This window comes from Sphaeramia orbicularis, chromosome 16 (assembly GCF_902148855.1).
Source record: "Sphaeramia orbicularis chromosome 16, fSphaOr1.1, whole genome shotgun sequence".
Classification (NCBI taxonomy): Eukaryota; Metazoa; Chordata; class Actinopteri; order Kurtiformes; family Apogonidae; genus Sphaeramia; species Sphaeramia orbicularis.
The window spans coordinates 52,815,446-52,831,913 of NC_043972.1; the positions used below are offsets into that span (position 1 = coordinate 52,815,446).

A 16,468-nucleotide genomic window follows, 5' to 3' on the forward strand; every position below is an offset into this window, starting at 1 on the left:
CACCTCACTCGCGATCTGCTGGTGGCTAATGAGGCCCTTTCCAGTAGCTTGCCAAGGAGTCAGTAATTAACAACAAGAAGTTGACTCATCACTTAGTAAAACTGGTCAAAATTTCTACCCAATCAAAATTACAAATGTCTTTCCCCCCTCCCGAGATGAAATGGTCGATTAGCTATTATTAATTATTGTCAAGCTTTTGCACTGGTTTGCTGTCTGTCATTGGAGAGGGGCGGGGCTCGGGGGGAGCAGGATGAGCCAGGTACCAGGCAGGTAGTGGGTTAGCCCCACAACAATGTTGGCAGAAGAGTCCAGTCACGGCAGTAAGAGGCAAAAACGTATTATTTTGACAAACAATGGAACACGGACCTATGTTTCACAAATGTGAAAGACAATTGTGTGTGTGCGTGTCTGTGTTTGATCTGTGGCACAAGCCTGGCAGTTGGTAAAAGATGCAACGTGGAGCAGCATTTCCCCAAAATTCAAAGCAACGTTTCCTGAGATTTTACCTGGGGGAAGTAGCCTCCATTAAGAGAAGGGTTTTTTTTTTAGTTTTGATTTTTTTAATAAAAAGGTAGTTTCAAAGTAGCAAGTTTTAAGTATTGCAAATGTTAAAACAAAGAAATATAAATAATTTACAGAACACAACAGAATCCTCCAGGAACTAACACTTGTGAAAGTGGCGAGGAAAAACTTCCTTTTAACAGGCAGAAACCTGGAGCAGACCCTGACTACAGGAGGATGCTTGTCTGCCTTGACAAGAGAGAGGGAGAGAGAGAGAATTAACAGTGGATATACTACTACTGTAATTGTTAGTACAAATAATAGGAACCTCTACCATCTATGTAATTAAATTATAAACACAATAACAACAATATGGATAAGTGAGTGATGACAATGAAGGCAGGAGAGAGGCAGGACCACTTCAGCAGATCCAGAGATTATCCAGGGAAAACCTGTGAGGCAGTAATGCACAGAGACTCCGGGGAAGAAGTCAAGTCAGAAACATGTATTTGCTGGGGTGTAAATAGAAGAGAAGATTAGGAGAGAGAAGGTTAGAGAAGAGGAGGTCAGAGAGAGGGAGGAGCGAAGAGGAGATCAGACAGGAGGAGGAGCAGAGAAGAGCTCAGTGTATCCTGATGAGTCTCCCAGGAGTCTAAGCCCATAGCAGCATAACTAAGAGCAGCCTGAGCCGGCCTAACTATAAGATTCAAAAAAGGAAACTTTTTAGCCTACTCTTAAACATAGAGAGGGTGTCTTCTCCCCAGACTGAGGCAGGGAGGTGGTTCCATAATAGTGGAGCTGCAGTTCTGTGCAGGGGTCTGGACCAACCCTCCAAATGTCAATGCTCTACCATGTACGCTTTAGGCTGCAGTAACAGTTTGAGCCGTATTCCCTGCATTCACTGGAATGGGACCAATGCTGGCATACGCGTCCCGCAGTCCCCGCGGGCTTGGCCCCCTGATAATGGAGATAATAATGGATAGTAATTGGAGAAAAAATCATTCTTGATCCGGTTGACACAACTGGAGGGGAACGTGTTTGAAGTTTGCTGCACCTTGTGCAAGGAATCAGTTCAACTCAGAGAACAATGGGAATCAAGGCGTTGGAGTAAATAAATATATTTTCCTACATTCTAGGAGTCACACATTTTTTGCCAGTGTGGCCATGAAACAGGCTGTGAAATGGGCATTAAATTCTGTTCTAAGTAGTCTTAAAAAGGTCTTAAAAAGTCTTAAATTTAACTTGTAGAAACCTGTATGAACCCTATATGTATTACCCCTTCTTGTGCAAACATAGGAAATGCATGAATATGAAAATAACAGAAGTGTTTTTTAGTGTTTGAGTAACAACAAGTTGATGAAACAATAGGTATGAGCCACAGGTGTCTGTGAAATGACATGTTAGATGCAGATGGCTGATGTCATCAATGCTGATATTGGTTAATATCTATCCATCTGCAGTATATATGCTCTCTGTAATTTTCAATTCAGATGGAACATTTCAGTTCATTCCAATAAAGCACACAGACCTTATGCCTTCATTAGTCAAAAGGCTGCAAAGCCCAAGGCAAAATTCACTACTTATAGCCCTCACTGCAGAGACGAGCAGGTGCAGACCTCCCCTCCTATGCGGTTTTTGGAAATGTTATAATAGTCCATGGGCCAGGCCAGGTAGTGGTACCACCAAAGGGGGCAAAACCTTTGTGGTGCCATTTTGTTAGTAGGACATATCTATGTGTATTAAACCATGATAGCCTTTCCAAATGAGTAGCTTAGTCATGATTATATAGTACCTTCTTTTTTTCCAAAAAATGTATCATTACGCTTAATGGCGAATGGTGGTATTTCTGAATTATTCCACCTATTCCTGTAAAAATGCTAGGGGAATTGGTCCAAGATAAGGTTGTGACATTACATTATGCTTCTACTTTTCAGATTTTGTAGGAAGATGTTCCAATTGATTGTTTCTTTCAGAAAATACTATACGTGTTTTCATTCCATTTAGGCACCGCATCCAAGGCAAGTAAATATCAATGTTTATTAAAGACTTAGTCCAGACATAGTTACCTCCGCCAAGAAGGTTATGTTTTTGCCAGCGTTGGTTTGTTTGTCTGTCCGGGGGCGGGGGGGGGGGGCACTGATCTGTCTTGGCAGAGGTCTGCGCTCTCTGAGTGCTTTTCTTGTTAAGATTGAAATAAGTGAAATGATGATGAATTCTCTTTTCATACAGAGCAAATGAAAGCAAATGAAAGTTCTGGAGTTCTGGAGTGATCACACCAAAGACAGCAGTTTAATAATGACACAACTACGGAGCAGAAAACCAATGGACCATTTAATTTCATACATAAGAGCACATGTTATTGTGCCAATCCTGATGCAAACAGACAAGAAAATGACACATAAGGTATTTTGGTGTCTTTGCAGGTCTGGATGCTAGGGCCAAACTTAAAATGGACTCAGGGATGAGTGGCACAGCACCCAAGCAGGCGTACCTTCAATGCCTGATACTACTTTTGTCTCACTTCCCAAATAGAATTTTCTCTCTATTTAACCTTTCTTAAGTGATTTATCACCATTTATCATGATTTTATCCTCTGTGATTTGGATTTTTTTTCTGTGAAAATCAGGTATTTTCCTGTATTTGAAGATCCTGGTGCTAAAAGTACTGATATCACAAAAAAAAAAAAAAAGTCTGTTAAAAAATATTTAGAGGGTGGACTTAGCTAAACAAATACATCATGTTTATATGCTCAACTTGAATTGTCCAAAAATGTGACTTCGGTACTTTTATCACCAGTCTTCATTTATTTTGATTTGATGTAGTGTTTTATTCCGGACATGCAATGAAATTTAACATATATGCAACAAGCAAAACATAAATAATAATACAAATATCAACAAGTGTAACATCTTAGACAGAAGAACAGCACAATAGTTTCATTTACATGCCCGAAAAGGGGTGGAAAGAAGTGCAACTTATTTAATTTCACCCCCTCTCCAGAGAATATTATTAATAATAAATATTTATCTCCCTTTTTTATGAATCGTGTACTTTAATCATCATGGAACTTGAGAAATAGTGACTTTTTCTGTCCAATCTCTCATTAACTGAACATAAACCCAGTGTGTCCACCCACTGTCATTGATCAAACTCCATGGGTTTTACTGGTGAATCAAACTTGTAGAAGATGAAGGTGTTTCCATGGTAACTACGAAGCCTCTGAACGTCCAGATGGGTCATATTTAATGACCATGAAAAGATGAAGAACTGTATTTTACATCAATTATTTAAATGTATTGATAGAATTAATGGATCAATCAGTATTACAGTTCAGATCAGTAGATGCTTTTGGTCACATGCATATATTTGGGTCTTTATGGGTTAATTATGCTCATAATGAAACTGCTAAACTATTATATACATTTTACATTTTCTCCTAACCTTAAGGACTTTCTCTCACATTCACTTTACCACCTTACTTCACTTAACCTTAATTAAACTTAGCTTAGAGGAGAGACTATTCATCAACGAGACTGCTATATGTGTAATGCTGCAGTATGCACTTATCTACTGTCTAAACTGTTTATTTTGGTTTATATGTAACTCAAATCTTTGATAACAACAAAGAACTGGCCATGAATGTGGCGAATATGTGTTGGTATTAACATTCCATACATTCAAATGACGTTTTATGACCTCTGATTTTGTCCCTTACAGTGGGTTTATTCAATGGCTGATAGCTAGGACTAAGGTACTACTCTGGAAAGGCTATTACAGAAAAATATTGTCTATAGATATAGGCCATTTCAAAATGCATCACTAGAACTTGCCCCCTTGGGTGGTGCCAATATCCCAAATATCTGGTCTTGGCCCATGGACTATAACGGGGTCTTTTTTCAACTCTGTTCACCAAACAATGTTAGAGCTATATATCTGGACAAACTCATAATGTTAAAATCCTGATTGAGTGTAATTTGGCATATGGTCTACTTTTCAGGAAAAAAAACTGCACTGTCAGAATTCTCCCACTCAGTTGTTTGTTTTAAATGACACTAATACCAATGTAATTACAGTATTATACAGATATTTTGCAGGGTAGCCACCTACCTGAAACCTTGTTCTGTCTTCAGTTGAGTGTCTTAAGTTAATCATGTATTATGACTAGTATATAAATAAGAATAAATTGAAACTGAAATGGGTAGTGAGTTTATTTAAATCTCCTTATGGAAATACTTTTGCATGTATGACACACTGAAGGGTCCAATCAAGCGGTAACACATGGACACATTTCATGTTCAACAGTCTCTGTAACTTATATGCATGTATTATACATATTTGAGTAGATATTTATGAGCACTTTAATGTTCTGTGTTAGTAATGAAACTGTGTGATGTCACAAATATATGGACCAAATAATTGTAACAAACAGTCTTATTTTCCATCAAAATAATGTTAACAAATTAAGCCCTAAAGACACAATAAAACATGTGTCACAATGAATATAATTCATTTTTCATTCATTCATTTTTATAGTCAAGAAACTGAACAAATCCTGAGCAAGCTGACAGCGGCAGCAGGGAGGAGAAATTTCCTTTATTGTAGGAAAAACCTCCAACAGAACTAGGCTCCTGGTAGGTAGCTATCTGCTTTGACTGGTTGGAGAGGAGAGAAAAAAACATAGATGTAGACCAACAAAAACACAGTCAATCACTGGGCAGGTTTGAGGCCAAACATCAGGTGCATACAGCTTTCAGCCAGATTTCATGATTTAAAAGTATATCACAGTTCTGATAATTATTGTTCAGCCGTGGGTGATGATGCTGGCTAATCATAAATCCGATTTTTCCTCTCAAAAACTGTTTTTATTATTACTGCCTTTAAAAACGTACAATAAATCAACATCTGTCTTCTGCCACCAGCAGCTGTAAATGGGAAAATAAGCTTTTTCCTTTTCCAAAGCTGTTTTTGTGCATACAATGGCTTAAGTAGAATAGTCAGGGTAATTTTTTTTTCTTTTTAATTTAACCTTTATTTAACCAGGTAACTTACTTGAGAACTGATTCTCATTTCCAATAATGACCGGGCCAAGATGCAGCACACAAACAGAATGAAGAACAGAACAGATTTATACATGTACAACAAATCACACAATGTCATACAACAAAAAGAAAGGCTAAAACAGGTATAGTGGTCCTGAAGGGTAACTTATCACTAACCTTTTAAATGACGAGAGTGGTTCAAAATTGAACATGTGCTTGTGTTTAGTGGGTACTTTGTGGTCTTTGTGCATCGTCCTTCTTCTCCTTTACTTCCATATTTTCTGTCTAGCCTGTTTATTTTTGTTTTTTTCTCATCTTAATTTCTTCTCACCAGGACACAGAACCCAGGCAGGACAGCCATGGTCGCTCTGGGCATGTCAAATTTGTGCTTCATGCTTCCTTGGCAGTTTGCCCAGTTTGTGCTGCTCACCCAGGTAAATAGAGAGCAAGGTATATAGAGAGAATGTGACAATAAATGGGAAAAGACACAGATATCAGGGAGAAAATAGAGACTTGGGAAGTGTAGAGCGTTCTGGCAGAGAAGCTGCAGGAAGTTAAGAAGCTGGCCAAGGTGGAAAAGGGCCAGGAAAGACTGATACAAACAAAAAGAGAAATGAAACAGCATTTACCCTTTACATCATTTGACTAAGTCATATTAGAAGATGGTTAAAAATGAAAAAACGGTGATATGAAGGCACTGACGGACAGAAATATAGGAGTTTGAACTGTGACTTGAGTAGAAATAGGAACTGCGGCCGTAGTTTAGCCTACTCGTCTCATTGCACTGCAACCTCATCTACAGGTACTTTGAGTGGGCTGAGTGTATTTGTTTTATAAAGTATTGCAGTACTCATAGCCACAATATATGATATGAAAATGAAATTGTAATATGATTTAAAATGGCACCACAATATTTATGACCAGGCCTTCATTTCCTCTATGAAGTGTGTCGCTGATGCTTGTTCTTTTGTCTTGTCAGGTTGCCTCTCTTTTTGCCTCATACATCTTGGGTTACCTTGGTGCCACCAAGATGCAATTCATCCTGGCCACTCATATGGTAACGAGACCTCCTCAGTTCACAAGTCATTCTGCTTTCTAAACCCTTATTTGTACGGGTCTGGTGAATTTGGATGTCTGATTTCAAAATTAATCCCCATGTCAGTGTTTCATGCAGCTTACTCACTCAGCCAAGTCTGGGTTATACTCAGATTAGAAAATGTTCCCTAGTGTAGCATGCCTGTCATCTATCTTATTGTTTGAGAAGTTGCTCTTATGAAGGATTTAACTTTGGGCTTTCATTGAACATCCATGCTATATTGTGACACACAGCCTTCCGAATTTGTACCCAGAACACTTTGGTTCACCCTCACCAGCAGAAGAGGTAGAATACATAAACAAAATACACTGCCTGGCCACAACAAAAGTCGCCACCTGAATTTAACTAAGCAAATAGGTATGAGCCTCCTATTGGATGGGTGATTATCTTTCAGCTGGGAAGAAGTTATTTAACGCCAACTGATGCAATGAGTAGCATCTCATTACTTAAACAACCATGTTGAAAGACACTTCATGTGGTCGTGGAAAAGATGTTAGTCTGTTTGAGAAGGGTCAAATCATTGGCCTTCATCAAGCAAAGAAAACATCTAGATAGGAGATAGATTGGAGAAACTACTATAATTGGGTTAAGAACTGTCCAACGCATTATTAAAAACTGGAAGGATGGTGGGGAACAATTGTCTTCGAGGAAGAAATGTGGTCGGAAAAAAGTCCTGATTGATCATGATCGGTGCTCACTTAAACATTTGATGAGATCAAATTGAAGAAAAACAACAGTAGAACTCAGGGCTATGTTTAATAGTGAAAGTAAGAGCATTTCCACACAACCCAGAGGATTGGGACTGAACAGCTGTGTAGCCTTAAAGGGGTCATATTTTGCTTTTTTAAATGGAATTATACATTTTAAAACATTTGCCTGTGGTCTACATAAACTGTAAATGCTATGCTTGGGTCTTAATTCTTTATTAATTAAACTCCACAGGCCCATCTTCAACCCTATTTCTGAGTAATGACACGAGAAAGGGTGTTTTGAGCGCTGGCCCTTGAAATGCAAATGAACCATTTCACACCCCACCCGCTCCAGGTTGTTGACCGTGCTGCTCTGTCCCATTCAGCCATCTTTGTAGTTTTCAAGATACAGTACGCTGGTCTAGTGATACCAAAAGGTTTTGGAAATTATAATTCATAAGAATTTGTAATTAATAATGGCAACAACAGCAAACTGTAACCTTCAGCCTTATAGGTATGAGCCAGAGTCTGACCTGGAGCGCAAGGACAGCAAAGAAGAACCTGTAGAACCACAATTTCTAATGAACACATTTCAATGGTTTGTTTATTTATTTTTTATTGTCTACCTTTTACCAAAAGCTGTAAGTATACGGGCTATGTTCTATTACAATGACTTTATATTTTAAACGATTATTACTGACAACTATACAAGAACATGTATACTGTATTTTATTTACTCTCTAATTTTTGTCCTTTAGTTCTAACGTATTACATGATGAACGTGGTGGCTGAAATTAGTACATGTTCACATGCCAACATTTATATTTAATACATTTCTTAGTGTAAATTATAACTTACGACTTGCTTGTCTCCACCATTGCTTTACACAGTTGGAACTGACATCTCAATTAAATGCAGTTTTTAGGCAAATCCCTCTCTGTATTGCCCTAGGTTGCTAAAACACTCATCTTCAAAGTGGTTAGCACAGACAAGAAGGGATTTTCCCACAGCTGCCGGGATATTCCCACAAAAAATAAAGTTGACCCAGGCCCTTCTTACGTGTTCAGAGACTGGAGGTTGGTGTGGTGACATGTGTTCATTAATACAACCAACAGTTGAACATTTTAGGTAATCAGCTCGGAGTTTGGACATATTTTCAGTATGGACTACAACTGCTGCTGCTGAAAAACAAATATGGGGTACTTGGAGAAATGTTCATCGTAAGTCTTGACCTTATATGTGCAAATGTCGTGACGTAACAAATTAAGAGGGAATTTATACGGGTTGTAGAAATCCACTCGATTTTTGCCAAAATGAATATAAAAATAGCTTTGCAGCACCTAGAGGGTTCAAATTCAAACTTTATGAATTATTAGGGTCCCCAAATACACAAATAAATGTACCAAAGACTAATAAAAGTGGGTTTAGCAAAATATAACCCCTTTAAGAAAACCATGAATCAGTGAGTTTAACTGGAAAAAAAAGGCTTCAATTTGCTAGGGAACATAAAGATTGGACTCTGGGGCAATGAAAGAATGGCATATGGTCTGATGAGTAGGGCTGGGTATTATGGCCAATTTCCATAATCAATTCGATTTCGATTCATAAGGTTCTGAATTGGTCAATCACGATATGATTCAATTTGATCCAATATAGATTCCATTCGGTATTAATTGATTGATTCAGATTCATTTAGTAATACTAAAGTACAATTGTGAGTTGTAACCTGATTATTTGACTACCGCAGTCATGCAACACATCAGTATTGATATTAAAAAGGAAATAAATATGACATTTCAGCAGTAAATAGATGAATCTGCTCTTAAATCATGAACGGGACAGAAACATTGCCATGCTTCTACGGTGGTGGTGGTGTGGGGGGGGGAATAGCAGTTCATCATTGTTGCATTACTGTTCCTTTAACTTCATACTCAGCCATAGGTGCTAGTATCACCTATGGCTAAGTGTGGATCCAAGTTAATATGCCTACAGTGACCGGCCTCTGCAACTCGCCTCGGAGACCATCTGGGCGGCCAGTTCCTCCACATCACGGGTTCGACTTTGAGGACGGGTGGACCTCCCCTGAAGGGGTTTTCCCGACCCTTCCTCCACATCCCTCCCGCGCCAGAACCATCGCAAGCGAGATCGAGACACCCCGTCTCCCCTAGGGCTTCGCAAGACAGAGCCAGCCGCGTTTCCGCGTCAGCAGTACCCGGGTTAGGTACTCGCAGTCCTGCTCTGAAAAATCGATCTCATCCACTATTAATTGATAATACAAAATTAAAACGAAATTGATCTAAGATCGATCAAATCAATTTTTTTTACCCAGCCCTACTGATGAGTCCAGATTTACCCTGTTACAGAGTGATGGGCGCATCAGGGTAAAAAGAGAGGCAGATGAAGTGATACAGCTATCATGCCTAGTGCCTACTGTACAAGCCTATGTGGGCTGTGCTATGATCTGGGGTTGCTGCAGTTAGTCAGGTCTAGGTTCAGCAGCATTATGTGCCCAAAGAATGCGGTCACCTGAATATACTGAATGACCAGGTTATTCCATCAATGGATTTTTTCTTCCCTGATGGCACAGGCATATTCCAAGATGACAATGCCAGGATTCATTGGTTTCAAATTGTGACAGATTGGTTCAGGGAGCATGAGACATCATTTTCACACATGGATTGGCCACCACAGAGTCCAGAGCTTAACCCCACTGAGAATCTTTGGGATGTGCTGGAAAAAGGCTTTGTGCAGTGGTCAGACTCTCCCGTCATCAACACAAGATTAATGCAGCACTGGATGGAAATAAATCTTGTGACATTGCAGAAGCTTATCAAAACAATGCCATAGCGAATGCATGCTGTAATCAAAGCTAAAAGAGGCCAAATGAAATTTTAGTCTGTGTGACCGTTTTTTTTTTTTTTTGTGGTGGCGACTTTTTTTTGGGCCAGGCACTGTATGTTCCAAATCACAGAGATGCCATTTCACACACAACTAATGTTATCACAGGGCCTTTACTAAAATAGGTTAGGTCATTTATAGTAGAATTTTAACTTTACAAATTACAGACATGGCCAATTCTCAGGAGGATTACAAATTAGCAGAGGTCCACAGGTAGCATAAATTAGTAATAATGGTAGCTGAGGTACACACCAGGTCCTGCCACAACATTCCAGAGGACTAAGCAGTTAATCACTTAATTATTGACTTTATAATAATGGATTGCATTTATGTATTTTTTGTACTCAAAGGCTTACATTGGCTCCATTATTCCTTCACTCTCACACACTGGTAGTGGTAAAGCACACCTGTAGCCGCAAGTGCCCTGATGCAGCCACACAGACTGATGTAAGCGTGGTTGCACCAAACGTTTATACCCCGGTGTGAGTAGCACTGGAGGCAAGGTGGGTGAAGGGTCTGGCTCAAGGACATAACAGCATATGACTAGGACAGAGCGGGATTTAAATCACCAACCTTCTCATCACTGGACGACCCGCTCTACCTCCTGAACCACAGCCACCCAATGCCAAATTTCCAGAGGTTTGAAACAGCTATTTGTTGAATCTATCAAATGATGAAAGCATTGATTTGTGCTCTCAAAGCCAAAGATGATGTGAAGATGAACTTCTGAGTTTGGTCCACAATCCAAAGGTGTTCAGTCTCCTCTTTAGGAAGAAAGAAATGAGAAAATATTCACGTGTAAGAAGCTAGTCATAGATTTTAATAGACTATTTTAATTACTTGTCCTGATGAATCACTTTTCAAAATAGTTGGCAGTCTACTCCATAGTTGACAACTAGTTAACATATTAATGTATTACTGATGCATCATCAGATAATATACAGCTCTGGAAGAAAAATGACACCACTACAAAACTATCACTTTCTCTGGTAGGTATGTGTTTGGGTAAAATGAACATTTTTGTTTTATTCTCTAAACTACCAACAACATTTCTCCCAAATTCCAAATAAGAATATTGTTATTTAGTGCATGTATTTGCAGAACATGATACATGGTCAAAATAACAAAAAGATGCAGTGTTTTTAGACCTCAAATAATGCAAAGAAAGCAAGTTTATATCGGCTAAAATTTGCTTAGAGGTCTTATTTATGTCTTTGTGCATAAGAAATCAATATAAGTGAATCCCCAAAGGAACTTTGTGTTGGTAAGTGCAAGTTATGCAAATTTACAGGATTTCAGTTATGTTGCAACATGTTGATGGTCATATGAACTATGTTTTCAGGTCAAAAATGTCCAGTTTCATCGCAATTAATGCTATATTTTCATGTCGCAAATGGCCAAGTTATATTGTAACTGAATTGACCTGAAAATAAATATTCTATTATTTTAGATTCCCCAATTTTTCTTACAAGATTATATACTACACATCACATGTTTTATTTTTGCAGGTTGCAATATGGAGTATCGTGCTGATCCATCCTGCTTATGTTATGCGAATACATACATTAAGAATATCACACATCCCTTTTTAAATCAACAGTTTTCTAATAATAAGCATTTTTATAAAGAAATAACAATTCTATATTGTTATTTATTCTTTAGTATGATGATAAACTATACAATCAATAATTATGATACTAGTTTTTGCACAGGGATCATTTCTGGAAACGGTGGCATGGCTGCCGAGCATCTGTATGATGGGATCCGTAACAACCATGTCACATCCGTCCACTGCCATATTTTGTGTTTTTGTTAAGCTGTTATTGTTTTAGATCCACAATACTAACATTTATGAATAAGTGGATAATTAGCAATAGTAAGTATATAAGTTTACTACTAATAAAGTACTGGTACTGACCAGATCATCATGGGTAATGTCACATCCGTCCACTGTCACGTCCGTCCACCAGCAGAAGTTTTCACATACACGTGCTATTCAAAATACAATATTTCTGAAAATATAGCTTCCACTGTGAAATAATATCAGTGGTCTGTGCACAAATATATTAGCATTATTTCAACACAGTTCTATGCATTTCTTATAACTTTTTTTTTATTTACAAAAATGGCCACTCATTTGACCCCTTAAGTAATTTTTAGCTGATATTCATTTCTAAACAACACAATAGTAATGTTGTAACCTGGGAAAAGTTCAGAAATTAATATTTGGTGGAATAACCGTGATTTTCAATGACAGCTGTCACGTGTCTTGGTTCTCCACCATTGTTTTTGGATGGCTTTATGCAGCTCCTGGCATAGAAATTCAAGAAGCTCAGCAATGTTTGATGGCTTGTGACCATCCATCTTCCTCTTGATTATGTTCCAGAAGTTTTCAAAGTGGGTTCAGGTTGGGAGATTGGACTGGCCATGACAGGGTCTTCATCTGGTGATCCATCATCCACACCTTTATTGACCTAGCTGAGGCAAGGAGCATTGTCCTTATAGAAAAAACAGTCCTCAGAGTTTGGGAACATTGTCAGAGCAGAAGTCAAGTAGTTTTTAATTGTTATTTTTTGATTCCACTTACTTTTGCTGTACTAATAACACTGTTTTTGCCACCCAGCTAGTCCTGTTTAAGAAGATGGTGATGGCCACAGTAGTGGTTTTTACTTCTCCTTCTTAAATAAGACCTGGATCAGGTGTTTATTAAGTAGAATAACATGTGCTTGTTTTGGAATTCAACATACACAGGAATGGAATGGCTGTCATACATGCAGATATGTTGGTTTCAGAAGAAATTGCAGTGGTCTCTTAATTTTTTCCAGAGTTGTACTTTAATCTAATTTACTATGTAAAAAATAGGATGTACTAATAGTTTAGCATTTTCAAAATATCCCGTCATTGCAACTCATCTGGTTGTCATGATCACTTGTCAAAGTTGTCCACATGTGATGGCAATGTTGAAACAATCCAGAAGCTGAACGCAGTCTGTCCTCAATCCGCTGTCCTTATGTGCTCTGCTTCGGCTGCCTTTATCTAGCTCAGCTCCTTTGTCCTCAGGCTGGGACGATTTCACATTCATCTGTACATCCCGTTAAGACAGCACACCAGAGGCCACAGGGCTAACTTTAGAGTGCAGATGATACTGCATGCTTGAGAAAAGTCTTTCAAATGAAAGATTATATGTGGGCGTGCACAGTTCCAAATTCACTCTGCCAAGGACAAAAGTATGTCTGTGTTTTGAGGAGAATGTGCGAAGGTGTGTGTTATTGTGGCTGTTTGTCCATCTCGTCTGCATTCTTTCCCCCTAATCCCCTCAGCATGCAGGGCTGTTAGCCAGGGACTGTGTACTGCTCAGATAAGGAGAGGACCCTTTGTGGTGAGATAGTGGAGATTTGTGTCAGAGGAAGACATATGGCTCTGCATAATTTAACAGAGCCTGCCAACTACGAATTTAGCTGTGTGTTTGAGGAGGAGAAACCTCACACACAGAAAACAGGTGTGTGTCCTCTGTGACCTACAGTGCTGATAAAGAGGCTGGACACAGTTAGATGCTTTGCCATGAACAGGTATCAACAATAGGTTCCAGCTTGTCATATCCATCGGAGTCATATGCTCCCAACCCTATCAGTTTCTTCTTTTATTGAAGGCGACATGTTTTTCTGACAGCTGTTTGTTGCAATAACAATAACATCTAACTGTCAAGGAGGAGGGAGACAGGAAGAAATGATACAAAGCCTGGCTGAGTGCAAGAGTAGTTTAAACCCTGCATTTGAACAGAAGACCCTCCTCTTATCAGTATCCAACATTAAACCTCTGGAAATTTGGTTTGAAAGAATCGAAATAGTGATAAAATTCATTTGCTGGTTAAACATCCCTAAAAATCTTTTGTTTTTGTTTTTACATACTTTATGTAGAAAATGCTTGGAAAATGTTGAATATAAACATTTTTATCACATTGCTTAGCTCTAAATAGAACATAAACTACTTGTGGCACTACCCTAATGTACCATAGTACACTACCTAGCCAAAAAAGTCTGCACCTGGATTAACTCAGTTAATAGTTCAGATGCAGATTCAGATCTGGGGCTGTTTCAGTTGTTCGGGTCTAGGTTCACCTCCGTGTCAAAAATATAACAGAATTAAATGTTGTGACATTAAATATTTGAAAATATTAGGAACTTTTTTTTGCTGTGCTGTGGAAATTACTGTTCTCTCATATTTTAAGATAAAAAAAATCAAAAGTGAAAGTTATAAAGGACAAACTCAAAATTTATGTTTATTTTTTAATTTTTCAGTATAGCAATTAAGAAATTCTGACTTCGTCATCCTCTACTGGGCCCAAATACTAGTAAAATGGTTTGTCTATAATATGGAAGAGAATTGTGAAAAAGTGTAATTTCTAAGAACACTCAAAACAATCCTGTAGAATGAATTTACTATCAGTATTGATATTCTGATGCGTTGTTTTTTTGTTGTTGTTGTTGTTGTTGTTGTTGTTGTTGTTGTTTTATTTTTTATTTTTTATTTTTTTAAAGCTGTGTTCTGTGTGTTCCATTATTTCAGTATTCACCTTAGGATTAAGCCTTGGACCTCACTGAAAAAGGATTATTTCATCTGAGTGGCTCTGCATTGAGTTGAACAGCTGCTTTAAATAGCAGTGTATTCTGCTACATAGTCACAAAAAGGTCTTATTGCTGGAAAACTGAAGGTGTTTTTTTGAAGGCAGCAGTAAAATATAGCTGAATGTGTTTGTGAGACCACTGTAAACATCCAAAAGCTCCTATACCTCTGAATCTCCATGAGCATGATGTATAATTCCACAGGCACATAACGGTGATGAAGCTTATGAACACTTGCTGCAGTTGCATGTACTGCATTCTACAGTCCATAACATTGTAAACGAGTTCTCCTGTCTCTTACTGCAGATCACTCTTGGCGTGTGCTTTGTCCTAATGTTTGGCAACTCCATGCTCCTCACATCGTTCTATGCCTCTTCACTTGTTTCTATCTGGGTGAGTATGTTCACTATGATGCACTACCACTCACTACACTCACTGTATTCACTAAATGTTACGTAAGTTTACTTATCGATCACTAACAATCAGTGGTTCCACAAAATGTTAAGCAAATTCAAAACTAAACTTTTGAAAAGTTACAAAACTAAAAATGTGAATGACATGCATTTCTATGAACTGGTCTGGACTGCATTGTGTTACCACGAAGTAGAACTGTAAGCTACATTACACATGGCTTTAATAAAGTGAGTAGAATATGCAGAGTGCGCAGTTGGTGTTTTCCATCTCAACCATTCTTAGAAATGAAATGGAAAAATAATTTAAACTTCTCATCACGAGCTGTTGTACCAGACATGTTTCAGAATATCGGGGAATAAGCAGCTACCATCTAGTCAATAACGTGTTAAATGTTTACTACATCAGAATTTATTGGAAAATGGTGTTATCATTTCTTATATGACATTTACTTTTGGGGAAAATGGTAAAAAAGCATGATTTGTGTTTTTGCAAAATCCATAAAGTTTTTTTTTTTGTTTTTTTGTTTTTGTTTTTGTTTGTTTTGGGTTTTTTTTGGGGGGGGGGGGGGGGGGTGTTTTGTTGTTTTTTGTTTTTTTCAAATTTTGGTGTTTCCATAAAGATTTTCCTAAGTGAAAAATCAAACTGAACATTAGATACATAATAACGAGCACCTGTCCGTAGGATTAAAATATTATATAGTGTTTGCAGTTTCAGTTGATTTGGACGATATGATGAACAAGACCAATGCTGAACATTGTAATCACACCTTGGCCATCCCTTTAGATATTGAGGACTGCCCTGCACCTATACCCCTGTTGCTCACTGCTCCATTACAGTATCACTATCCCCTCACCTCAACTGTGCAAGCTTCTCGTACAAATGCCGCGTTTTCACTACATGGAACCGGCTCGACTCGACTCGACTCGGATACCAGATACTATTCCTTGAGACCGTTTCCATGACAGGATACGACCGACTTTACAGTACCTGGACGTCATACCGTCATACCACGTTACTTCCATGTTGTCTGCTCAGAGAGTTGCTGTTAAACTCGCTTGTTGCATGTTGTTTCGTCAAACTCATGCTGATTTTTTACGTCAGCCACCAAAGACTGAATCTCCTGACTGAATGGTGTAGTTTTGCGGGCTGTCATCATGTGGATTAACCTACCGCTACATTTACTGTAAACTTTGACATCTGTTTTTTGTA

The 16,468-nt window shown here is 38.4% G+C and overlaps 1 protein-coding gene across 1 annotated transcript in view; it reads left to right on the plus strand.

Moving 5' to 3' along the window:
* The window catches only part of dpy19l1l (dpy-19-like 1, like (H. sapiens)), a 57,152-nt gene that overhangs the window by 22,611 nt on the left and 18,073 nt on the right, over positions 1 to 16,468 (plus strand). Inside the window, 3 exon segments of the mRNA XM_030157619.1 lie at positions 5,875 to 5,974; positions 6,520 to 6,597; positions 15,152 to 15,238. Coding sequence (XP_030013479.1) covers positions 5,875 to 5,974; positions 6,520 to 6,597; positions 15,152 to 15,238 — 265 coding nt within the window.